At 51.8% G+C, this 26,167-nt stretch overlaps 4 protein-coding genes across 4 annotated transcripts in view; 3 read left to right on the top strand and 1 right to left on the bottom strand.

The window, feature by feature from the left end:
- Positions 1-2,925: 2,925 nt before the first annotated feature.
- Positions 2,926-9,567, top strand: TGME49_261230 (ankyrin repeat-containing protein; the record flags this gene model as incomplete). Its single annotated transcript, XM_002365225.2, has 8 exons — positions 2,926-5,235; positions 5,684-5,872; positions 6,179-6,550; positions 6,897-7,100; positions 7,263-7,440; positions 7,756-7,952; positions 8,135-8,274; positions 8,484-9,567. 8 exons carry the CDS (start codon positions 2,926-2,928, stop codon positions 9,040-9,042), a joined length of 4,149 nt encoding a protein of 1,382 aa, XP_002365266.1. The 3' UTR covers positions 9,043-9,567.
- Positions 9,568-14,450: 4,883 nt separating this feature from the next.
- Positions 14,451-14,991, bottom strand: TGME49_261240 (histone H3). The gene has a single exon (XM_002365226.1). The coding sequence runs from the start codon at positions 14,912-14,914 to the stop codon at positions 14,504-14,506; it is 411 nt and encodes a 136-aa protein (XP_002365267.1). The 5' UTR covers positions 14,915-14,991; the 3' UTR covers positions 14,451-14,503.
- A 358-nt stretch (positions 14,992-15,349) lies between these two features.
- TGME49_261250 (histone H2A1) lies at positions 15,350-16,522 on the top strand (the record flags this gene model as incomplete). Its single annotated transcript, XM_002365227.2, has 1 exon — positions 15,350-16,522. The coding sequence occupies one exon, from the start codon at positions 15,350-15,352 to the stop codon at positions 15,890-15,892; it is 543 nt and encodes a 180-aa protein (XP_002365268.2). The 3' UTR covers positions 15,893-16,522.
- A 4,128-nt stretch (positions 16,523-20,650) lies between these two features.
- The window catches only part of JMJD6a (histone lysine demethylase JMJD6a), a gene marked incomplete at its 5' end in the record, with an annotated part of 6,725 nt that continues 1,208 nt past the window's right edge, over positions 20,651-26,167 (top strand). The window contains 9 exons of the mRNA XM_002365228.1: positions 20,651-20,753; positions 21,377-21,512; positions 21,686-21,807; positions 22,571-22,740; positions 23,281-23,369; positions 23,807-23,887; positions 24,460-24,561; positions 24,951-25,098; positions 25,505-25,737. Coding sequence (XP_002365269.1) covers positions 20,651-20,753; positions 21,377-21,512; positions 21,686-21,807; positions 22,571-22,740; positions 23,281-23,369; positions 23,807-23,887; positions 24,460-24,561; positions 24,951-25,098; positions 25,505-25,737 — 1,184 coding nt within the window. The remainder of the gene's footprint in view (positions 20,754-21,376; positions 21,513-21,685; positions 21,808-22,570; positions 22,741-23,280; positions 23,370-23,806; positions 23,888-24,459; positions 24,562-24,950; positions 25,099-25,504; positions 25,738-26,167) is intronic.

Below are 26,167 nucleotides of genomic sequence, written 5' to 3'. Positions count from 1 at the left end.
TTCTTTCCGTATTTGTTTGTTCGCCCCCTGTCCGTCCGTCGGCTTTTTTCCTTCTGGCGTGGCTGTTCTCCGACGTGTCCTCGCAGTCTGTCGCGACACCTTTCCGCTTTTCCTCTTTTTTCTCCTCTCTCGGTGCATCTGCGTGGCGATCTGCGCCGTTCTGCTTTTCTTCGGGTGTCAGGCCACAAGAACAGCCAGAGAAGGGGGCGTTCTACGGCGCAAGGGGCTTTGCTCCCCGCTGGCGGCCACTCGGCCTTGCCCAGCTGGAGTTCCTTCTTTCCTTGCTTTCTGTTCTGTGTTGAGCACCAAAGAACGCATGCAGTTGGAGTTTGTGTCTTCTGCGCTGCAAGACTCTGTGTCGCGAGCTCTGCCGACTGTTCTATCGTCGCTCTTCGTGGACACTGCATCCAGGAGACCTGTTTCGGTGGACGGGCGGTGTCGTGTCAGTTTGCATCGGGGTGGACGTACACCTCACCGGAACCAGTTCGCTCAGGGAGAAGCGCGGCATGTTGCTCACCGCCATCCAGGATGGCGAAGCAGCGTCAGATTCGTACTTCGAGTTGTGCCAAGGCTAATTAGCCGGCGAACCTTGGGTTGCCTTTGAGGAAAACTAGAAGCAGCCCGCGTCTTCTGTCGAGGAACTATCTCGACGTGAAGCGGCTTTTCGGACTGGCGGAACGGGACTCGAGGGTGCGCTGGAAAGCGTTCTGAAGCTCGCCGTCTTCTTCAGGGTCGACGCGATGCGAAACGCAGTGCGTCTCTCCACACGATGACGGGACTCCGCAAGTTGTCGACCGTTCGCTCGTTCACTCTCTGAGTTGCCTCTCTTTGCGGCTGTAGGTTTTGCGGGCATTTCCACTTTCTCGGGAGAGCACGCATCTCGCTGCACGTCTCGACTTCACTGGCATTCCGGATGGCGCTCGACTGGCGCGAGCTCAGGAAAACACTCCGATAAGCCGACTCTCGTGCAGGTTCGCAGAGACTCTCCGGCTCTCTTCGCCAAGACAAGCAGACAACTCGCTTCGGCGCGACAAAGAACACGCGACGAAGCACACACTGCGTCTCAAACCCTTCGAGGAACGACAAGTGTGGAGACTCGACCCAGGTTTCTCTCAGTTGCTGAGCAGCCGAAAAGGCTCTTCCTGCAAACGTCTCTCGCAAATTGAGTGAGAGATCCGTTTTCCGCTGAAGCGTTGAACGCAGCCAACATCTACACCTTTGCGCTTCCCTTCCCCCTTCGCGCGGCCCGCCCTGCACACCCCTGCTTGCCACCGTCCCCTCCCGCGCAGACATCCGAAACAGCGATTCTCTGTGGTTCCAAAAGGTGCTCACTTTCGCCTTCTTTCCCTTTCCCTCCCCCTATCTTCTCCACCTCGCGCGCTCCACTCCTCTGTTCCTCTGCTTCCATAAGACCCAGCGTGTGTCCTCACTTTTCGCGCGCAGTTTATCTTCTGTGGAGGCCCTCTCTGCATGCATTGGGTCCATCCGCGCTGTCTCGATCCTTCGTCAGTTGTGCCGAACTGCTGAGGTGTCTAGACGGCCGACGCGTGGCTCCGTGCGCGCGCCTTAGTCCCTCACGAGTGGGAATTTCGTGTCGCATTTTTCTGCCGTTCGCGTTTTTAGCTTCGCTGGTCCCCTTTTTTTGCGCGGCGAGGAGACGCGCGCGCGTGGCGCGTGGCAGAGTGTGCGTTCGGCCGAAGTGACTCTGAAGAGGAAATCGGTGAAGTCCAAGCAGATCGCCGGCTGGTCGCGCCTGCTCCACTACCGCCCCGTCGGACAGCTGCGTAGATGTGTGTATAGATGCGCACATGTGTTTGTATTACAAGCGTGTTGTGGCTTTCTGTCATAACTTTTTATGAGGGACTCTCGTGTGCGGAACTTGAGAGTCTCTGTCAGCGAGCTGGAGACAGTTGCGAACTCCGGAGAGAAGTGTGAAGCAGACGCACTGGCTGCCTGTGGGCATCACCCGACCCTTGGGATGTCTAGACACGTGGCCGTCGCCTCGTTTCCCGCCTCCAGTTCGCGAGAGTGCATATTTTAAAAACAGTTTGTCCGGTTGTGTAGACTCTCTCCAGAGAGAGGTGCAGAGTTTCTGGAGAAGAGCCGGCTGCCTGCACCATAGAGGCTTTTCTCTTTTTCGCCGCGTTCGTCTGTGAGTCTCGGTCTCCGGATCTCCGGCTTTCCCTGCATCTTTGCCCTCTGTCGGCGCCGCGTCCCGCTGGGCTTGCCGCGCGTGGGGAGTCTGAGGGCGGCAGCAGCTCCGTGTTATCCAGTGACGAGCTGAAGCGAGAGAGTTGAACAGAGCCATCGCCGGTTTGTCGTCGCAGACTTCTTGAAGGTGAAACAGGTTTTTCGCGCGACTCGTGTGTGTGTCTCGGTCGATGCGAAAGTCGTCACGCCCCCTTTCCTTGTCCCGTTTTAGCAGCCGTCTTGGATTTTTCGTGGCAAACCGTTCGACGTATTTGCATATAGAGTGCTGCATGCATTGATTTTAGATCCCGAACACCTCTCGCGTTCGTGTCTCGGGAGAGCGCGGTGTCAGGAGACGCGTTCCTCTCCTTTCTCTGTAATCTCCGGTTTCGCGTGCTGCGCGAGGCTGTCGGGAGAGAGAAGCGCCAGGGAATACACAGACGCGCGATTGGTTCGCGTGAACAAATTGGTCCTTTTCTTTCTCGCGATTCGGTCTCTCGGACGCGTTGTCTCGTGGAGGCAGTTTCCAGGTCGTCAGCAAATTTCCGAGGTTCATATCCGTTTCTCCCCTTCACCTCCCTTTCTTCCCTCTTTCTGCCCCACATCTTTTTGTCTCGTGTCTGTACACCCCGACTCCACAGTCGTTTGTTTGTGTGTGTGTCCCCTCCTCATCAACGCACTGTTGCGAGGGCCTTCCGTGTTGGTTGTCTTCGCTCGTCCTCTTTTTTAGAGACCATGGAGAGCGAAATCGCGCCGGCTCCTGCCGCCTTCAGTGGAGAAGACCTGGGTACGCGGGAGCTGCTGCCCGCGCGAGGGCGTTTGGGGAGTTCCGGCGACGAGTCTGTGCCTGCGTGTATACCAGGCGAGGAGAGTTCGATGGAGTCCGAGATGGCGGCCTCGCAGCCGTCTCCGGCTCTGGAGCCATTCGTGTCCACTTCGCCCAGCGCATGCGTCGACCCAGTGCAGAGTTCCGGGGTCGCGAACGCAGGTGCATGCGAAGAAGAAGGAGCAATGGAGGAAGCTGACGAAGTCGGTGAGTCGCCTGTGGCTTTCGGGAACTTGGAAGAAGGAATGCGAGAAGTGGAGCACGTAGCCAGTGAGTCGCTCGGCACCGCGGATGTCGTGGCAGAGACCGCGCGCTCGTCTGTCTTCCTCTCCACGCAGCCGAGGACTGAAGAGACAACTGATACGGCCGAGAAGAAAACCGAAACGCCGCAGCAACTCAGTGGATCTCCAGGAGGCTCTTTGCCGGAGTCCTCTGCGTTCGTTCCAGGCATCCAAGAAATTTTTCAGCCACCTGCTGCAGAGCGACCTCAGGAGCAGCGCCGCGAAGCAGAGGCGGCTCAGCCCTGCACCGCGAGCACCGCAATGAGTGCGGCGAGCGCGTTCGGCGAGGCAGTCGGATGTCCAGAGGTGTGCAGCGCGTCTCTCGGGTGTCCAGACACCCCAGCCTGTGGCGCAGCGCCAGTGGAGACGAGTGGGGATGGGAAGGAGCGCCCTTCGGAGGATGCCGGGGGGGTCAGTGCGTCGCTTCCAGGGGACGCCGTCTCGGCGGAGAGTACGGCAGGCGACAGCGAGAGGAGGCGCGAAGATGTGCGGACACAAGAAGTCAAGACTTCTGCGTCGAACACTCTGCTGGACGCAGAGGCCGTCGACGCCGAAGTCGCCGCGAGAGCCGCAGAGGCTGTGGACATCGCCGTGGCGGTTGGTGCCGTGGATTTGAGGAGCGGCGGGCGTTCCTCGGCGGTCGCTGCGGTGAACTCTATTTTCGCTGGCTCTGCTGCAGGTGTCGTTCTAGGGTCCCAGCAGGCACAGAACGGGCTCCAGAAGAGCCTCGCGCTGTCTCCGGCAGGGGCGGCGCTGAAGGAGAAGAGTGGCGGCGCGCGAAAGAAGGCGGGTGTCTGTACACCGAACGACGTGTGGAAGGACCGGCTGAAGTTGTTGGAGGGGTTTCTCGACGTCGAGAGCATTTTGCTGCTCAAGCAGTGTGCGCGCGTCTTCTACAGACACAAATACAAGCCTCACGACGGTGTTTTGCGTTTCCATAACTTCCGCGGTTTCGACCCAAAGGTCGTGATGGAGACGATTCTCCCACTGGCGACGCGGTCGATCCACCCCGCGATCCGCGAGCGCGGACTCACCCTGGACTTCAGCCACTGCACGCTGATAAAGGACGCGAGTGTGGCGCGGCTCATGGACGCGGTTCACGGCGAGAAGGAGGAGAATCAGATTCTGGGGAACCTCAAGGCGCTTTGTCTGGACTTCTGTTCAGAAATCACCGACAAGGGTCTCTCCGCCATGCTCACCACGTACCTCCCGCATCTCGAACATGTCTCTGTGCGCTGCGCGCGCAGCACTGAGTTGACGTTTGTGAGTGTGATGAAGCATCTGAGTGCAGAGCGGTGGCCCAAGTTGATCTACTTCGATGCGAGCTTCACAAACATCTGGCTGGAGGCCGCAACCGCGATTGCAGACCAACTGTTCATGAACGCTGCACGCCTTACCGCGCTGCACCGCGACGAGGAAGAGCGCCGCCGCCGCGAGGAACTGGAAGCCGGCCCGGGTGCGCGGACGCCTGAGCTCGGCGCGCCGGGCGTTGAGGCGGACGGCGGACTGCGACTTGCAGAGCATGCCGTCGCCGCTGAGCAAGGCTTCTCGGAGCAGCGCGAGGGCGGAGATGCCGACATGGTCGTCGACGGAGGGGGTGTGGAAGCGAACGACGCGAGTGTTTCCAGGCTCTCTTCTCTCCACGCTGCGGAGACAACGAACAATACGGCGCCGGCCTCGCCGCTCGAGGCAGACATGCGGGACCAGTCAGAGCCCGTGGAGGCGTGGACGAACGAGGAAGAAGCACGGGCGCGAGACGAGAAGCCCAGAGGCTCAGGTTTCTTCGTCACTCCTTCTCTGGAAATCATCGGATCTGTCGCCTCAAAGTCCTTGCTTCTCAAAGTCGGTATGGAAGCTCACTACTGCGCGTTCTGCCAAGCAGTGAAAACCGGAGACTGGGAAACCGTTTCTCTTGTCACCAAGCGCCTGCAGAAAGAGGTGAGCTTCTCGAAAGGCTGGCGGGCGGTCGTGCCTGGTTTTCACGGACTTGGGGGGTGTTTCAGTTTGACTTACACAAGGCGATGTGGAAAAAAACGCCCGCGAGAGACCGTCGACTATAATACATCCGGGAGCTCGAGCAGTGTGCACTGACGGAAAGGAGAAAGAAGTGAAAGCGATGCCAGCGCATATGTTGCAGTGCTGCAGAGGAGAGGAGAAAGAAAAAACGCGTTTGTACGCGTACACGAGTCCGATTCTTCGAGGGAGAGGTCACACAGGCTTCCCAGGTGCAAGATTTCCTTGGTTCAAAAGGCTGTGTTTTCAGACACGAATCGAGTCTCGGAAGAAGCAGTGTTTTTCCACTGCACAGAAGCCCGACAAGGTGGTGTCAGGGGAGAGACCTCCATTCGTGCGTGGAAGCAGTGAAATGTCTTTTTTCTCTCTTCAGCTGAGTGAGCTTGCGGCGTCGGCTCCTTTCAAAAGCAGTCGACTCATCCTTCTGCAACAGTTTCGCGGAAGCGAACTTCTGGTCAACGCCCCGGTGACGGTGGAGACAAGCGAGGAGGGCGGCGTCAACGTTCTCACTCTCCCCATCTCGATTGCCATTCAGCGCGGAGACACAGAGACTCTCGGCGTGGTAAGCCTCCGAGCTCCGCTTCTCAGAGCTGAACGAGTTTTCGAAGCGACCTCGTAGACAAAACGAAACCCATACACGTAAAGACGCATAGGCGATCTCCGTCGACGTCGGCGGCTCCAGTCGGTCGCGGGACGCCGGTTTGTTTTATCACCCCCAATCACCTCAAAGCATGAGCTCTTCTCCACCTGAAAACCTGTTACATACACACGTCCATACATACATACATACATATATGTATGTATATATATAGTGTGTATGTGAGTTGTGTGTATGTATGTGTGTATGTGGTTTCGTTTGCAACTGCAGCTGTTGAAGCGAGGCGCGAAGATCGAGGTCTGCGACTACTTGGGCAAGTCGCCGTTGTACCGCGCATGCGAAGTGGGTCGGCGGGACATGGTGGAGACGCTGTTGGTGGACTACGGGGCGTCTCCAGAGGCGCCAGACGTTCGGAGCGAGTTGTTTCCCCTGCACACTGCCGTGAAGAAGAAGGACGTCGAAATCGTTCAACTGCTGCTCAAGCGCGGCGCTGCGCTGGACGTCAAATGTCCGGCTGTGAAGTCCTACAAGAGCGCGCTCTTCGTGGCGTGCGAAGTCAACGCACCGGAAATCATCCAACTCTGTCTCGAGGCCCGCGCAGACCCAAACTGGAAGGGACACAACTCGTACACCCCAACTCTGGTAAGGCGCGGGCAGTTCAGTCTCGGCAAAGCGGGGAAAGCTGCTCGGTCAAAGGGGAAACAGCGAGAGGTGCACAGAGACCCATGCAATCTTCACAAACAGAACCGCTCGTGATATATATATATATGTTTTATTTTTATGTGTATATATATATGTATATATTTATATATATCAATTTATATATATATATATATGTGTGGAAGGAAGTATATAATAGAGACGTATGCAACTGTCCACAAAGAGAACGGCTCGTGTACAGAGAGATGGCTTTGTATGTGTTGTGTTGCATGTAAGAGGGGAAGGTGGGGAGATGTTCGTTTTGAGAGTTTGCGAGTTTTTTTTTCAGTTGGCGTATCAGCTGAATAGCGCCTGGCTGCCACACTTCCTTGACGCCGGGGCAGGAATTCCAAAGAGTCGCCGCTGGGTGTTGACGGAAGTTCTTTCGTGCGCAATCGCGAAAAACGACCTCGTCTCTGTCGAACTGCTCGTTCGCAAATTCCCTGATTTGTTGTCAAGAAACCACCAGCTTTGGAGTCGACCTCTCATCCAGGTTAGTAGAACTCTCGAGGAGAGACACCACGCACAGACAGCTCCTTGTCAAGAAATGGAAGGGAAGTGTATTAAGGTGGGGGAGGCGTTTTTGCGGTTGTTTTCGCCGGAAGCTGCGCATGCACTCGGTGTGTGTACTACCCTGTGTCTTCTTGGATTTCAGGCAGCGAAACAGGGAAAAGCAGATATCATTTCTGCACTCTTGGCAGCAGGTAGCGCCGTGGATGCGAAAAAGGAGGATGGACAAACGGCTCTGCTGGCTGCAGCTGAAGAAGACTTCGTCGTCTGTGTCCAGCTGCTTCTCGATGCCGGCGCAGACATAAACGGAACGAACAACGCAGGTGAGACGCGGATCGTTTTTTATAAGTTTTGAGTGTGTGTTGGATGGTGGATGCACGAAAAACGAGGAGGAAGGTGGAAGATAATTGTGGACTTTTCCTAGAACTGCATCATCCTGAATGCGTCATGGCGCGCTGCACAAATATATGAGGTCGATCACATACAATTATGTGTGTGTGTATCCGGGCCACGATGTGTTCCGGTAAGGTGTATGTACAATGGAGACGCTGGGAGGTCGCTGCGCATGTAGAGGGTGTGGAGAGATTATTTTTTGACGGAGAAGCTCTGTCCGTGTTGAACCGGTTTGTTTTTTCCAGGCCTGACGGCACTGCATTTGGCATGCACGGAAAACCGAACAGAAGTGGTGAAACTCCTGCTGAATCGAGGCTGCGACGTGAACATCGGAGACAAGGCGAACGGCGAAGTGCCTCTGATGATGTGCATTCGCATGCGCAACGAAAAAATGGCTCTGCAGATTCTCGAACTGGGGAAGAACCTGGATCTCGAAAAGAGGGTAAGACGGAGACATACAAGGAAGTGCAGCGCCGTGTATGTCCACCTGAACTGAATCGCATGTGGATGAGTGAACCTCGGCTTTCTGTAAAGACTCTCATGTATCTTGCACAAGCCAACAGGCAAGCGGTGGAATGGGACGATGAACTTTTCGACTGGTTTGTGTGTGTGTGTCTTTTGTAGGATCATCAAGGGAGCACGGCGCTGCTGTATGCAATGTTCTTCGGCCAGTATCTTGTTGCCGGCAGGCTTATGGATCGAGGCGCAGACGTAACAGTCAGCGACCAAGCAGGCAACAGTGCCTATGGAATTGTTAACGAACGGTAAGAGCTGTTTCCGTGAAGCTCGCGTGGTCGCCTTTCAGAGTTCTTGTCAAGTGAGTGAGTGGAGCTTTTCAGGTGACGGACACTCCGCGCAAATCGTCTGCAAGCGTGAGGCGTGCATGCGCTGCGTACAGCTGCCGCACCTCAGGAAGAAGGAACCGTGAGAGACGGTGTGTGTGGCGTTTGTTATGATTTCTTGTTTGCTTCAGGTTGATGACACAAGGCGCAGACAAGCGCGTGTTGCGGAAGTTTCTCCGATTGTACAAGAACGCGCGAGAAGGGAAGCGTCCGCGTGCAGCGGCGGGTTTGGCGGTCGACGCGCATCCAGCCGAGGATTCTTCTGCCAGCGGAGGCGACAGCGGCCCAGATGCAACGCATGCGGTTCGTTCTTCTCGTCGCGACACAACCTCGACTCGGAGTAGTCGAAGAACGCTGTCAATCGTGGGATCGAGCGTGAGCACGATGGGGTCGACGGTGTCTGCGGCGATCCTCAACTCGGGTGTACGTACACCGCCGGGAGAGGCGCACATGCAGCGGAGCAGCTCAGGCCCTGGAGCCCAGGAGAGTTCGGGGAAACGTCGCGGCGGCGGTCGGCACCGCAAAGACGGCCAGGACATGGACGTAGACGAAGAAGGTGGACAGCCAGGGGCGACTGCGCGATGCAAAAGCAGCGGCGCAGGTGGCAAGAAACTGAAACTCGAGCCGAAGAGCGTGTTGAACGTCGCTCGGCTGCCGATCGCTCTCTTCCGCGCGGCGAAAGCCAAATAGACTTTCTGGAAGAGGGAGAATGAAGTGGGGAGACGGCGCGAGGGGCAGAAAAGGGAGGACGAGGTGAGAAAGACTTGAGGCCCTGAGATGTTCAGGAAGGAAAGTGGTTTTTCGGAGTATGTATGCACTGTAGCCACAGCTCGAAAGGCGTCCAAAAGTGAAAACGAGGTAGTGAGAAGCCGTTCCTTCAGCCCAGAGGCAGGGGTACTTTTTCTCTTATCAAATCTCTTCGCCAGCAGAGGAAACCGTCGTCGCGAAAGAACAGAAACGGTGAGGGAAAAGCGGCGGTGGATTCCGAACCTGCGAGTGGGGTCGGAGAGAAAGGAAAAAAGTGAACAGAGAGGGGGGAAACAGTGACTTTCTCTGGGCGACTTGTCGTGTATATTAGACTCAAGATCTCGTGAACAACTGAAGCGTTGTTCGCGAAAACCAAGAGAAGAAAGTGAAAACACGGCCGGTTTCGCGTGTACGTACATCCGGCGGGGTGGCTGTCAGGAAGACATTTCGGGATAGAGGCGGGAAGACGGGATTTCATGAACAGCCACCGTTTTGTGCACCAAAGGGAAGAAGTTGGTGGAAGTTTTTTAAGATACCATCGAGTACCTTTTTGTACAGAGGACCCGGTGGCTGCCGGACGTGTTTCTCTCGAGTCAGCCAAACTTCTCGTTCAGTGTTGACTCATGTGTATATAGCATTATCGACAGCGTAGAAATGGGGGAACGGTTGAAGTGGTGGGGGAGCCGTCGGGAGTTTCACATCGCGGAGGCAACAAAGAGGCGTCGACAGGGACCTCATGCGGCGGGTGCATGAACACCTGCACATGCGTAGATGCGAGCGTATTCTGAGCATTCCAACGTCCGTGGTTACGTGGCAGTGTAAAAACGAGGAGACGAGTTTCGGTGTGTGTGAGAGAAGGGGAAAAGGGTGCAGGAAGTACGGGAGTGTTGGGTAACGTCTTGAGAAGGAAGAGTGTAGAAACGCGGTAAAAAAAGGGGTCGGAGAGGAGGCGGGAGTGAGTGGCGAAGCGGGAGAGGACGACAGAGAGATGGGAAACAGAGAGACACTGCAAAAGAGAGGAATGTGGAGCAGGAAATCGTCTCCCGCTGTCGTCATATCCGTGCAGTCAGGGGTGCTTGTCTTCTTCGGTTCTTGTGAGAGTCTTGTGTGTAGATACACCGATGAGAATCATGTGCAGAAAGCAACAGAAGAGATCGGGAGTGGCCCTACGAACTCAGCAGTCTGTCTTTCCCTCTCTTTTTGGTAGGTCGTCCTCTCGCTCCCACCATGCTGTGTTACGAATATTTCTTTTGCTCGACTGAACGTGTGCTGTGTGTCCGCGTAACTGGTCTGCAGTGTTTTCGCATTTTCACCGATGGTGCGTCGCCAGCTTTTTTGGAGAGGTCATGTGGCTAGAACTGTTAGATAATTGTAGAAGGCTATCAGCTTTGTCTTCCTCAGGAGAACGGGTCTCTCTGCGTTCAGAAGGAAAGCACAAAGGCGAACGTTACCCGCCGTCCAAGCACTCCACATACCTTAGCTGCACATTAGTGCTGATTCTTTTTACCGTTTCCGGTCCAGCAATGATCGTCATGTTGTTCATGCCGGTTTTGCACGGGGGATAGAGGCACCTCTCTGTACCAATCTTCGACAGTGGGGTTCGGAAGTGGTTTTCCGAAGAACTGCACGGTCTCCTGTTTCCTAGGATACCATTCGTGAACGCTGAAAAGACACGAAGTAGTTGACAAGCATTCCTCAATTTGCAAGAACAACAAAAATCCTTAGAAAAACAAGGCATTTCACGGCACGATGGATTGTGATCCGTGCTCCTCCACGACGGAAAACACACAGAACAGACAGAACATAGCGCCGTAGAAGAGGCAGTCGCTGTAGTACATTTAATCTTTCCACTGGATACGGTTTAATGTGAACTTTCCGCAAGATATTTCACATGATCCGCTAAACCGAACGTTCACGAGTAGCTGATGAAAAACTGAAAATGTCTCCGCACGGTCAGTCGCCTTCAAATTAAATCTTGACCGCTTTGAATCTCCGTTACTCTGGAGGCAGCCGCGCCAGTTAGCGTCGAAGTCATCTACAATACTTACTTCCTTAATTGCAAGTATTTCGAAAAATTGGCGTTAAGCTGCAGAGCAAATGGTGCACATCTCGTCCAAAAGACATGGAACTGAATGTCGGCATAGACGCGATGACAGACAAGTCTCGAAGTCAAAATCTGCTGCTTCTTCAGTCTCGTTGTCAAGATCACTGCCTTGCGGCTTTTCAATAGTCATGGTGTTTTAAATAAAAATGGTGTCACTCTCACGATCTCTCTACACCGTAGCTCAAGAGTTTTTTCTAGCGCATTTTGTGGTGCTAAAAGTAACTTTATCCCAAACCTGTGGTTTTTGCTTATTTCTGCTGTTAGCGTAACTATAAAAAATCTCTAACAAAAGTTGACGTTTTCAAGAGAAGTGGAAAAGGTGCTCAAGGTCTGATTACTGTTTCACGTCGATCATCGTTTTCTAAAAAAGAATTGCGATTTGATAAACGGCATATCAAGAGTCCGACCAGCATCCACCAGGGACGATCTTCGCCCTGCAAGGATTTTCCTACCTTCGGATTTTATAATAGACCTGCCGTCTACACTTTAATCCTCCAACACCCCGTTCTCTTATTACGTCTGACTTAGAAAAGCAATGAAGGTGGCAGTCCATAAACTCTGTCGGCAGTGCCGCGTCTGAGGAGGAGCTATGCTGGCAAAAAAAAAGAGACCGCACAAAGAAAGGACAACAACGAAATGTCGAAAACTAGTCAAGAGGTGTATTCGTGTAATGAAAGAAGCCAGATAAAACAAAGTATGTGCCGATGTGGGAAAAATGGTAAGGTGGCGTGAACCGGATCAGGTGTACAGTTGTATCGTTAGTGATGGTATTTAGGTTCATAAGAGGCAAAAGGTAAACACAAACGTGTTTCGATTTAATAGCTAGTAATGACAGGTCAATTCACGCAGGTCAACGAAGGGAGAACAAACAGAAAAGTGTGTTATAATGCGCCAAGTACGTGGTACGGAGATGTTTTGGGTCACGTGGATAGATCAGTTAGGGGGGCAGGGCGCAGGTGTCAAGGAAAGCGCAGAAGAAAGCTTATTCTTGTGCATCATATATGAGGAGACGTGGATGAATTCAGGCGTATAGCTGGATATGGTGTGAGCTAATCCATGCGGCGCACCCTGTGGACACCATCAATGGATATTGTGTCATGAAAGACACTGCTGTACAGCAGAAAGTTGTGTGGAATTTGATGCACATCCCTTGATGAATAAATTAGAATACATCCGAGCATATTCTTAATAAAGAGGAGAAATCCGCCTGCAGTTGACATGGTAGAAAGACCGAACATCTTGCGCGGCAGCTTGTCCCCTGGTGAGTGAAACTATCCCTACCCCACGCTGCCCCAGCAAATGACGAGATCGTTGTAAAACCAAGAAAAGACGTTGACGTTGTTACAAGGAAAGTCAGTGTGATAATCGCAAAAAACAACATACAATAATAACAGCACAAGCAAAAGTATTGCACAAGAATGTGAGATCCACTTGTTTCTTTCCGACTCGCCTGTGTCGCTTCCGCACCTGGTTCAGCCGTTTGACCCCTAATACAGCATGAACTACAAAGCCATCAATGAGCCTTTTGGTGTAATTATGTAAATCTATGTACTGTATATATTTATACATATATGAATGGAAACGCTCCTCTTACAACTCATTCGTCTCCCCAGCAACTAACCCGACCTGTCGTCTTATTGGATTATCAGTTATGTCTTTTGATCTGACCCTAAGTACGCAGTAAGCTAATTGGATACAAGGAACATGACAAGCATTGATACATTTACATAGACGACAAAAAGCCATCACGATAGTGGCAACACAGGTGAGCGGCAGCCTAACGCCGTTCCGCTTAGCTGTGTGCAAGTGTGAAACACGACATCAGTCACGAACCATGAGAAGAACTGGTGCCAGCATGTTCACGTAGCATATCCTAACGGATACGGACTGACCGCTAAAAGGCGACAATTGACACAGCTCTACCCCGTATGCGACCAGCTTCACACGGCTGTCGTCTTTCTGACTGGCTACAATGTAGGCACCAGTTGAACCACCCCGCTTCACGCACGCTGCTACTGACCAACTAAGATCCAGTTTTGTTGTTTTTTCTTTCGTTCCTGTAACGACGACGGCAGAATCGGTACTCGTGGTTTCCCAGACGTTTCCTCCACCGTAAGAGGAGCAGCTCTTCATTAAAACAATCGTTAGTCGAAGAGAGTCTCCCGGAGTAATCTTGTTACGCGGTGGAAGTGGCACAGACAGTTTTGCCGACATCTGCACTCTTCGACACGATAGAAGGAGAGCATCGTCCACTTACCTGAGGTTTGTAATTCTCTAGGAGGGAGAACAAATAAATCTACGGGAAAAACTACAACGCTGTTATTCGCGCTGTTAGTCACCGGGTAGTGAGTGCCCAGATGGATCGAACACACACACCGCGTTGTTAGTTTCAGCAGACGTTTTCTTTTTGTCATGAGCATTTACCGGTGTCTTCAGCGGACGCTTGTATGGAAAAAAGGGGAACTAGGGAAGAACGAAAGTGGCCAGTAGTTGGGGCAACAGCAATTTCAAACTGCAAGTCATTTTTCGGACGCCACTCCCCTTCCATAATCGCTGCTAATTGGCCATCTTTGACCTGCGTTCAACAAAGCATCCTCCTGTATTCACGTCGCGCGGGCTGTTTGTGTGTGGTTTCGGCCTTAAGCTGCCTTACACATCTGCCGATATCTGTACCACTACTTCGGTTTAATACAAGGTTCGTCAAACTGCTAAGCGGTTTGATCACCGGTGCGGCCTACGCAAAGACTGATTATTTGTGTCACCATCACCTTCCCCTCAATGTACACATACTCGGGCGCCTACCGGTCCAACAGTACACCTGTAACCACTACTTGGCTACGGAATAATTGCTCGATCAACGCAACCACACGATAGAACTAGCACCCTGTTCTGGCTAGAAATCCCCTACCATCGGCGTCGAAAGCCACTGTCTCATACAGACGTTTCATCTCACAAACGACCGCACACAGGTTCCAACGCTAGGTTTCTTCGACTGCAGATGTGATCTAGCTTTGCAGGATCGGGTAGATCGTCCTGAACTATGAAGGCACGGTGACTGAGCTTTACCGTTCCCTTGGACGACGAGCTGGTATGGGTGAAATAACGGATGAGACACGGCAACAGCATTTGTCGGAAAGAGGCGAAGGAATGACGTCCGAAGTAAACGTTGGTGGCTTCTAGTGAAGCCTAAAAGAGCTGTGCAAGAAATTGCTGCGGTTTCATTAAGATTTGCCGGATAACTTCTTCAAACGATCCATCTACGCGCCCCCAAGGTTCCAGATATCCTTAAGCGCGATCAATTTAAGACCGTTCACCACGGATGCGGCGAGCGAGCTGAATGTCCTTGGGCATGATGGTGACACGCTTGGCGTGGATGGCGCACAAGTTGGTGTCCTCGAAGAGCCCGACGAGGTAAGCCTCAGCGGCTTCCTGGAGAGCAAGGACAGCGGACGACTGGAAACGCAGATCGGTCTTGAAGTCCTGGGCGATCTCACGCACAAGTCTCTGGAAAGGGAGCTTGCGGATGAGAAGGTCAGTGGACTTCTGGTATCTGCGAATTTCACGGAGGGCGACGGTTCCCGGGCGGTATCTGTGCGGCTTCTTGATGCCTCCGCTCATGGGGGCAGACTTGCGCGCTGCCTTGGAAGCCAGCTGCTTGCGGGGGGCTTTCCCACCGGTGGATTTTCTCGCGGTCTGCTTGGTGCGCGCCATTTCGAAAACTTCTCCAAAAAGGACAATAGGGGGAACTCCTCGTAGGGGGAAAGAAGTTGACTTTCGACGATGGAACGAAAAAGAATGTTAGTGACCGCAGCGACCGGCGGCCCGCAACGTACACCTTCCCGGCGGCCACACGCCGAATCCAACCGGAGCGACGAAGGAAGACGAGCCGCGGTCAGACGCACCTTTCCCGGAAACACGCCACTTCCACCCGTCATTCCCACTCCTCGGTCGGGGGGTGGATCGGCGCCGCTGCTCGCTGAATTTTGGGCTGCCGTCATTCGTAGAGGTGCGTCCTGAGCAACTCGCCACTCTTTTCGAGGAGCTAGCCGCGGAGTTTGATCAAGAAGGCGAGGGTGTGACGCCGAGAGCGGCGTCTTGAAATCTCCCGGACGGACGGCGGCATTTTGCACGCGGCCAACTGGGGGGATGTGGTTGTGCGATTGGGCAAAGGAACCAGAAGTATCATTCTTCGACTCTTACAAAATTTCCGCGGGCAATACACACACGTGTTTCCCTACACGAGGTCGTCTTCTCCCTGTTTTTTTGGGTTCCTTCCTCCACTCCGTTTCCCTCGTAGACAAGATGTCGGCCAAAGGCAAGGGCGGTCGCGCGAAGAAGTCCGGCAAGAGCAGCAGCAAGTCTGCCAAGGCCGGTCTTCAGTTCCCTGTGGGAAGAATCGGTCGCTACTTGAAGAAGGGCAGATACGCCAAGCGTGTTGGTGCTGGCGCCCCTGTTTACATGGCTGCCGTTCTCGAGTACCTGTGCGCTGAGATCCTCGAGTTGGCGGGCAACGCCGCTCGTGACCACAAGAAGACGAGAATCATCCCTCGTCACATCCAGCTGGCCGTCCGCAACGACGAGGAACTCTCCAAGTTCCTCGGCGGAGTGACCATCGCAAGCGGTGGTGTCATGCCTAACGTCCACTCTGTGCTCCTCCCCAAGAAGAGCAAGGGCAAGAAGTCTCAGTAAATGAGAGGACCCGTACGCGGAAATGTTCAAGGAAGAATGTGTTCTGATGTAGAGCCAGTGAAAAATGTCCCAACTGCCGAGCTATCTGAAGGGGATAAACCTCACTCTTAGGTGCGTTGCCTGTTTCGCGCCAAAGACGATTTAGGCTTCACTAGAAGCCACCTTTTTTGTGTAGCGAAAATCCAACACTGTCTCTTGCAGGCAGCCGGGTTGGATTTCACTCCGACGCAACGGCAGGACGATGCAGCACACAACAGTTACCACCATTAAAGATTATCTTTCGACTGGTAAAAAGCACAATTAGACTTCCGTAAGCGGCTTTTAATGGCGAGGGGTGCAGGCGTTTGCGACGGCGTTACTCTTCCCAAAACGATTCTTCGTTTGGTATTTAGGTGTGGTGTTTCTTCGCTTAGCATTTTTTTCGACGCTAAAAGCATTCCTTCGGTCCCGGGCTACAATCGGACCTACTGGTCCGTTGTGCTTGTGGTGCCATTTTTAACTTGAACGTAATGTTGGGTTTGTAGCCACCTCGCAAACGTTTTTGCCCTGCTGGCCGCAGTTCCTGTATATGTTGCTTCTGCGGAAAAGCCTGCTCTTTCGTGTTAGAACACAACCGTTGTGTTGGTTTTGTGTGTCGCTGCTGCTACAGCCTTGCCGCGTCGCATTTGCACGCACACACAGTTCCGGTGTTTCTTTTTATCGACACTGCTGGCAACCATTGCGATTCGACTTTTTTTTCACTGTACAAATACCCGCGCACGTATAAGAGTGCGATCAGACTTGGCTTGTATAGAGGTCCCGGGAGGACTTGGACCGCCGCTATATTGTACCGCACGTACACTTGCATCAAAACTCATCTGTAGCTAAGCGCTCGTGATACTCTATGCTGCTGGTGTCTTCTCCAGCGAACCATGTGATACAAGAAAAAGGCACTTTGTGGCCTGGCCCTCTCGTTGGCTCTTTGCCGACAAAATATCAAAGGTGCCCTTAACCAGGCACACACAAATGGCGTTGCTGCTCTTCCCGTGCATCGTAGAATTCCTCAACAACTTGAAGGGATTTACTGAAAGCTGGTGCTGATTTGACGGAAACAAAGGACAAAAACGATGGTGTCAGGAAACAGGTAGAATCCCTCTTCCATGCATTGCTATTCGTGGATGTCTACGTTACCACCTTGCTCAGCATTTTCTCAGGGGAAACAACAGTATGAGAACGCTGTGATGTTGACGTGTGTCGGTCTGGAACAGTTAACAATGAATGATTTTTATTTGTCGCTGAAGCAAACGCTGCTGAAACGCTGTACGTAAAACTCTAAAACTCCTCTATGCAGTACATCGTCCTTCTGTGCGGCCTTCCTTCAACCGCGGTGACGGCCTATCAGAATATCGCCGCTGTCACTGGTGCTGTTGCAGTCGATAGGGCAGAAGTTCATGCTGAAGACTGTCAGAGTTGTGCAATTTTATCTCTCCTCATGATCGTCCACATTAACTAGGTATTCCGCTTCAGAAAAAGACTTCCTGTGATGAACGTGGTAGAATCCGCACTTTTTGTCACTTTGGATGTAAAAAGGAAAGTTCATACATTACATGCGTCGGTCCTAAACGAAAAAAAACATCATGGCGCATCGATGGCTGACCATGTTGTCTAGGAACGCTAACCATCACGTGCTTCATTCAACCTTCCTCCTCAGGTGGTTGAGCCCAGTTTGTGGGATCCGGTCTTTGTCTCTGCCCGCCCATTTTCAACAGCGAACAAGTTGATGGGTGTGTACTGATGAGTGCATGTGACTCGATGCGAAATGTGCACATCTGAACATGGTATCCATTTTACCGAGTCAAGAAATCAGCAGAATGGGGAATGGCGTGTCTGTCGTATGGGGACTCACGCGTCTTGGCCATATATGCAGTCAGTGCTCCCGGCACCTTCTTGTTTCTCGGGCCTCACTAAAAGGTTTAACAAATCAGTCAGTGATGTAACGTTCCACTTTGAAAATTCATAATATCTGGTGAAGCCCCATGGTGCAATACAGTGACAGTGATGGAGATGAGGTGGCAAATGGCACTCATCTGGCTTCAGAGGGAGCAACGCCTCGGAGGGACACCAGGGTTTACGGCGACTACGCTTCACAAGCCTCGTCCGCACTTGTCAAAATAAATTATGTTCATGACGTTCGCTTCTGCCATGGAAGAACACACTGCTACGACAGGCGAGTCCAACGGTCACTCCTCTCAGACACTCAGATCAACCACACAGCGGCTGACGGGGTAACGTGCCTTTGTTTTCATACGGGAAAGGTTCTAGTGAAGGATAGCGCTGACACCTAAGTGGACTTGCAGACAAATCCTGCTGCCTACCCACTACAAGTTCCACGTTTCGGTAAATGGGCTTTGGGTGGTTCCAGATTCGTATCAGAACACAGCGAGAAACACCACAGAGGAACGACAGCCGGTGATCCACCGGTGTGTGTTTCTTTTCCCAGTCAGCAGGAAACTATCACCAATACCCACCGATAGCTTTGTGATCTGCTTCACCACGTTACAACTCCGTAAAGCGGTGTCACATGACTCGGAAACCGATGGTCTCAGCGGTAACTCCGATAAGAGGACGCGTACACTGACTCATCCTCTTTGCTGGTATGTAAATTAAAGCTTTATAGACTTCCCTCGAAGAAGCGCATGACGAGCTTATGCAGCGGCGTTATGGAAATGACGAGAAGCCAATGGAGTGCCTCTACAGCGTTCTGCGGTGCTTAGGTACACACCTCTCGGAGTACACACAAACGTAAAACGAAGAGAGTTCACTACCAGACTCCAAGCAAACTACGAAACTGTACGTAATGCTTACTTCAAAACATGCTGGTTCGAGGGAAACTATAAAACACATCTATATGGCGATGTAGTGTTATGTAGAGGAGTATTATACCTTGAATTTGAAAACATCAACTATGTCGGACAGACGCGAAGATGCGTCTCCGGAGCTCTAGAATGCAGAACATCCTTTCACGATAAGCAACGTATATGCCCTTGAGTGTCGGTCAGTTCCATGACTCTGTTTCACCGACGCAAACGTTCGGAGCGACCTCGACAACGCTTTTTTAGTTCTCTCCGTATTCGTACTTGTGAGCTGAATTTCTGTTACAGTATTGACACAGTGGCGTTTTTTTCCATTGCGGCTGCACGTTTTTTTTTCACTGCATCTATACGGAACGCTCTGGTCTCGTGGGGAAAAATGCTTCAGGGGAGTTAACTGTGTTGGTGATCAGCTTGGAAACATAGAAGGACAACACGGGCAGAACTGTTGACTTGGGAGGAAACGACGGATTCGGGACGACTTCCATCATCGACCCGATGACGTAGTTGACAAGCCTTTCACACCCTGCGTTTCTCTTCAGTCTGACGAGTTTGCCGTTTTTTTCAAAACACACTGGGTGCTTCTTCGGCGACATTAACATATGACTGGAGCGCTTTCTCACTTTCCGACTTGCGGTCCGGGAGAAATCGAGGCTGCCAGTTCAAAGGTGCATGCATACGTACCACAGACACTCGTCGCGGTGGTCAGCTGAGGGAAACATGCACAGGTTGGACGCAGGGAAACAGAGCATCTAAACATTTCAGCTGTCTAGAAGTTCAGCTGATCTTTGCATCTCACGACGCGGGCTGATTCCGCGAAGAGTCGACGAGGCGGTTGTACGAAAGACCTCCTCAGCCGTCGACGAATTTGCGTCTGTTCTGGGGGGTGGGGGATTCTCGAGTGAACTAAGGAATCGAGATCTGTCCAAGTCGTTTTACGCCAACCATTACACCTTTTCGTAGTCAATTGCGTGGGACATTCCAATTAAAAAGACTCGCTTCAGCAAGTACCGGGGAATCTTGCCGTTTTTCTGCTGCGGACGGACTCGCGCAAGCTGGCCCTCGCCCCGAAACTTTGCCCCTGAGTGGTGTATGTAAACTCGAACGGACGCCGAGAGAAAGACCTGTTCGCTACGAAGACCGACCGTGTTGTTGCTTCCGGATTTTACTTTTGGAACTTCTCCCGCCTATTGCCGCCAGACTGCCTCCATACGCCTGCTCTCTTCTCACCTTGCCCCTGTTGGCTTCTTTCTCTTCGACGCTGGATAACCGGCGAGAAAAATCAAACCGTAGAGAAGAAGCGACTTCTTGTCCGGCGGGCTGCAGGATAGGCGTCAGGAGGGAAGAATCTTTCTGCAAAGAACGGCGCAAAGGACTCAGGGAATGTGGGGAAGCCGCCAGGCCTTGGAAGTGCGACGCACTAGTTACAGTGGCGCCAGCAGACATGAACGAGTTCTGACGAACACGGAATTTTGAAAGTCGCCGCCGGATCCTTTTGGATCGATGTTTAGCTTTTCGTCTGGAGTCAACAATTTCGAGACTTTCTTGTCTTTTTCGAAGGCCTCTTGCCGTCTCTGGATTCAAAGTACTACTCAACGTGATATAGAGAAATGCGGGAGAGTTAGTTCCACTGTCTCAGCCGGCTTCGCCACTCACCTTTTTTGTACCCTGTCTGGATGGATTCGGGGAGCGAGCACTTGTGGAAGAGATTTTTTTCAGCCGTTTCTTTAGAGAGAGCGACATCGCCCTGCTCGCTGATCGGCCCCCGGCCTCGTCCTCATTTCTTCCAGCTTGCGCGCAGCTGTCTGTACGGCTGGTGCTACTCTGATGATCCCGCGTCTTGCTGGCGAGTAGAAACCGGCGGCGTTTCTGGGTTCTCACTTCTTTCGTTCAAACTTCAAAAAAGAAAATGTCAGGACAGGCTCTCGCGGCCGCGACAGCTGCCGTCCCTTCAGGCGCCGCGACCTCCCCCGGGTCTCGCGAGAAACCGACAGCGAATGAGAAATCACCTCGTAGGTCTTTTGTATCCTCTTGTGTGGTTTGTTCTCTCTCTTCTTGGCTTCCTGTCTCTTTTCTTTTCTCGCCGTCGCATTCGGTTGCCTCGCGTCTCTGTTTCCTCCCACTCGTCGTGGCGGCTCTTCTCGAACGCAAGTTTCGGCAGTTTTCATTTCCACCCCGGTGGATGTTGGCAAAGAAACACATGCTAGCAAAAATCTTATTTTCTTTCCAGAAGGACTTCCATACGAACATCGACTCCATACGAAGGCCAAAGTCATCGATTCCACCTCTAGTCTCTTCCTCACATATGTATGTATGCATGCATGTACCTCTACTACGCATAACTATATGCATCAGTTAAAAAGTGTACATGTAAGCATCCTGACATTCTTTTTCGCACATGTAACTGTGCAGGTAACAGATCTTTGTCCAGAATGACTGCATTGTGCTTTCTCAGTGACTGGAATTTCAATGTACGTGTCTGGTTCCTTCTTTGTGTCTTTCTTTGTGTCTTTCTTTGTGTCTTTCTCTGTCCGTCTCGTTTGCTCTCACTACGCGGATCTGCCTCGTGTTTTCCTGTGTTACTCTGTCCAATTTCCTAGTCTCTTGTATCTTCTTGTTCTTCTCGTTTCTGCAGAGAGCGCCGCGGCTGCACAGCCGGACCGATCGCTTCTCAGAAGTCGCTCTGGATACACTTACTACGGACCGAGTGGAGAATTCTTTCGCCACAAAAAGACGGCAGATCGTGTTCGCCGTGCTAAGAAATATCACAGGTACGCTTCTCAGAGAGACATGAAGGGAATTGCAATACTTTTCCCCTCTCTTCGCTCACACTGTCTTGTTCGTTTTCCTTCCTCTCTTGTCGCTGTGCGCTCGTCCACGCTTTTTTCTTTGCCGTCGTGACTTGCTGCTGCCGTCTCGCTTGCTCACTGTGTCTCTTCTTCAGAAAAGACATTGGCCCATCGGAATGGGGCAAGTACAACTATGTCTCCTCGACGATTTGCGAGGACTCGTTCCACATCAAAGAGACTCTCCCGCGTATCTACAAAAGCGAGACGACCTTGAAAGGTAGAATTCCGCGAACAGATCGGTGACCTCACACAGAACTCCTCCTGTGTCCCTGGCTCTTTGGACAGCAGTCTTCACCTGTGTCGGCGCTTCTCCGCTCTCGACAGAGAAAAGGCGCTTTATAACAAATCAAAAACATGTTGTGATGCGAGACTGAGGAATGGATCTGCGGCGCGACGAAAACAGGGAAACACGTTCGTTTTCCCTCGTACACCTTCCATCGAACGGAGAAGGCCAGAACGGCATGCTGAAACTCGCTTCCCAACCACAGTTTCCTCCACACCTGCATACGCATACTCACTTTCATGGATGGATATACACTTGCCTACGTCATATATATACATATATATAAATTCGTAGATGAACATGCATATAGCAACATAGTACCTGTACAATTATTCGTGGATGTATATGCATTAACCTTCAGAATACATGGCTCTGTATGTTCATATATATATATATATATATATATATATATGCGTATGCATATGGAGGGGGCACTGAGATTTCTGTTGACAGCCGACTCAAATGTTAAGCGTAGACCGTCTGTCGGTGAATGTGGAATGCGTACTTGGTTCTGTGCCTTTCTTCCGAATCATACATCTCTCCTTTCACCTCTTCGCCTTCTTGCCCGGATAGCTCCCCTGTCTCTTATTAAAACTCTGAGGCTCTCGCTTTTTGTTTTTTGGGTAAGCTCTTTGGTGCTTCCTTCTTTGCATGCATTGGCGTCTCTTTTGCTGGGTTTCCTCGCCTTTTCCTGCAGACTTTGTAGAGAAATTCGAAATTCCTTGTAAACCCGTGCTCCTGTGTGGATGGATGGACGACTGGCCCGCCATGCACCGTTGGGAGCCTCGCGAACTTGAGCGCAGATTTCGCTCTGCGCGGTTCAAAGTCGGCGAGAAGGACGACGGCGAAAAAATCCGAATGAAAATGGTAAAAATGGTCTTTTTGTGAAGGCGGAAACCCTGAAGGTATCCTAGGAACTTGAACAGAGTACAAACCTTTCTATCTCTCTTTCGTTGACTTCTCTGTTGGCATTACAGAGACTTCTGCAGATTTTTCGCGTTGCTGTGTCCTGTTCTACACCTCTTGCGACATCGCTCCGCACTGCCAAGAAGAGAAGTCTGGACAGATATGCTTCTCATACGGCTGCGCTCACGCGGACAAGCGATCTCTTGAGGATGTCTCCGTGCCCACGTTTGAGTCCACATAAACACGTCACACAGGCATATAAATATATAAATATAAATACATAAATATAACTATAAAAATATAAATATATAAAAATATAAATATAAATATATAAATAAATATATATATATATATATTCATATATGTATATGTATGCTTATCTCTGCTTTCTTTCGCTCGCGTCTTTCTTTTTCTGCGGCTCTACCGCCTTCGCTGCACCTGCGTCCTCTTTTCTCCTCCATTTTCTGTGTCTGCCTTTCTTCTTTCGCATGCACTTTGCAGAAGTATTTCATCGACTACATGGAGAATCAGCGCGACGATTCGCCTTTGTATCTGTTCGAGTCCGCTGTCGAGGAGAGAGCAGACACCTGGTAGGTGCGACGAGTTCTCAAGTCGAGTGCAGTTCTATTTTATGTCGTAGCTGCTTGAAACAAAGGCGTGTGTTCTCGTCGGCGACGCAGCAGTCCACGTTTTTGACTTCTTGCATGTCCACTGCGGCTTTGCGCGCGTGAGAGTTTTTCGAATACTTGAGGCCACAGGCAGCAAATCGCTTTAGGGCTTCTTCTTCTGTGTACCAGAAGGATCTCGTGTCTGCTTCTGTTTGTGCCTGTGCGTTTGTTAGAGCAGCTGCGTTCTTCCGCGTGCATGCGACGGTCTGCAGGTGCATATGCCCATCACGCATGCGCATTTATGAATGAAATATGTGTTGGAAGAAGATACTCGATGGTTCTGTGGGGTATGTACAAAGTATTCAATCCCATAGTCTGCTCTTTCGCAAGGTGCGCCTCCTTCTGTGTCTTTCTTTCAGCGGTCTGCTGGACGACTGGACTGTGCCCGAAGTCTTTCCTATGGATTTGCATGCAATCGTCGGCGAGGAAAGACGACCCCCGTAGGCATGAAAGAAGAGGGGAAGAGAAGACCGCAAGGAGAGAAGAGAGACACGCTTATCCAGCGATTCTCAGTTCGCCTTGGTGTATGTTTCCGTGGACGCGGAAGCATTCGCTTGTGCGAGCTCCGTTTTTTCTCGCCTATTCCACTCTTTCCCCCCCCGGTTCTTTGGTATTTGTATAGTTTGTACGCATAGAAGACGGTTCTTCAAATACTTGTTGGATACCATGATACGTAATGCCGTTCACATGGTCATGAAAGAAGCACCGTATAACTCGGAGCGGGAAAACAAATATTACCTTCAAGATCTAAACCAGTTTCCGTCCTCGAGTGGGTCACGCCTGAGTGCTTTCGTTTCCAAAACAGTGACAAGGGATTCTGTGTCTCCGCTCCATCGCTCTTTCGTTTGCTTGTCCTCTCTCTTTTGCCTATCCTCTTTCCTTTGCGTATGCTCTTGCTTGTTGTTGCCGCTCTCTCGTTTAATCATTCCCTCTCTCTTGCTTCTTTTCCTAATGATTACCATTTGTTCCGGTCTTGCCCCCGGTTGCTGTACCGGCTGTATGTACACTGCAGACACCGGTGGTTTTGCATTGGCCCGAAGCGAAGCGGCACGACGGTGCATGTCGACCCTCTTGGGACTGCTGCGTGGAATGCTGTGACTCACGGCGTGAAGAGGTAAATCTGGAGAAGGGAGAAGTCGGCGAATCACTGTTTAAAGCTTTGAAAGCAGAACTCTCTGTAGCTACTTGGACAGCCGGTAGAACTTCTTTGCTCGAAGAGATCTTGTCGCTGCGTAGAATCGCACAAGTTTGTGCCCCGCCCTCGCTCTCCCGCTGTGTACACACTCCAAAAGATGGGGCAGAAGCTGAGGAAAGGAAACATAATGGCGGAAAGGAATGTTACATTAGAAAACAGCTTCTGCGTATGGACGCCTGTGAACTCTCACGCTTGGTAAGCTGCGTGTCGCCGAAAAAAAGCAACAAAACGCGTAGGGGGGACGCGACCGCTTCGAGGCCGATCTCCTTTCCGCGCCTGATTTTCTTCTGCTTTTTCTGTCTCCGCAGGTGGGCGCTCTTTCCTCCTGCAGTGCCGCGCCATGTAGTGAAAGCCAAGCACCTCTTGAAACGAGGAGAAGACGACGAAGCTATTATGTGGTTCGACTTTCTTCTGCCGCGTATTCGAGAGAAGTATCCGGACGTTCCTATCTACGAGGTACGTTGTTGTCCCTCAGAATACATGCGCAGGACCTTGAATATCATAATATCTATTCCATGATACAGTTCTGGATCACGGATGACCGACAATAACGAGACTGAAGGGGAGAAAGGAGGATAAGTAAACCTATATCAAATCCGTTGTCGTCAAAGGAAGTCCAGAGAGGTCATCTGAGAGTGCCGCCCTCGGTGCGTCGAATTAGATAAACGATCTCAACGCGTCTCCCATGTCGTTTCTTGCCTTCACCCCACACAGAAGGCACTTCTCTCCATCTCCTTTTTTCAGCTTCCATGGCCTTTGCTTCTCTCTTGCCATTCTCGAGCCTGCCTCGGCCCCCTTGTTGCTCTCTTTGCTCCTCACCGGGCACAGGTGTGTTGCGGCTGCGTCCTCGGTTCTCCTTCAGTGCCTTCAGAAGCCGGGCGAAGTGATCTACGTACCGGGAGGCTGGTGGCATGCAGTTTTGAATTTGACGGACTGCGTCGCATGCACACAGAACTTTGTTTCCTTCTCTTTCCTCACTCCGGCGTGGAGGAGCACGCGCAGGGGTCGGAGGAGATACGCCGTCTTGTGGAAAGAGCGCTTTCGCCGCTTCTTCCCCGAGTCGGTTGGTTTGGGCGTTCTCGACGACTGCGACGCGTAGGCGAGGGCGAAAACTGCGGTGCTGCAGAAAAGAAGCAAAAGACGGAGAGAGAGGGAGAGAGAGAGAGGGGAGAGAGAGAGAGAGAGGGGGGGGAGAGAGAGAGAGGGGGGGGGAGAGAGAGACAAGGGTGTATACGTGGCACCGTGTTCTCTCTATTGAGAAACTGAGAGCCGAGTTGAGAATCACTTTGTCTTGTTCATCTCCTCTACGACAGTCCATGCATTTTGTTGGTTGCGCGGAAGCAAGTTCAAATATGTGTAGCAGTTTGTGAAAGCTTCGCCACCCAAAAGCTTTGACGAAGTCTAAATCGGCAGGTCCACTCGCTTGTTCATCCCCACTACGCAGTTGTGTTTCCTCTTGTTCGAAGAGCGTCTGACGACTGTTCATGCAGCGGTGGCTTTAGCGTGGACGTGCGTCCTGACAAGA

This window comes from Toxoplasma gondii, chromosome VIIb, assembly GCF_000006565.2.
Source record: "Toxoplasma gondii ME49 chromosome VIIb, whole genome shotgun sequence".
NCBI lineage: Eukaryota > Apicomplexa > Conoidasida > Eucoccidiorida > Sarcocystidae > Toxoplasma > Toxoplasma gondii.
The sequence above is the reverse complement of the archived record's forward strand: the minus strand, read 5'-3'. Positions and strand labels throughout refer to the sequence as shown.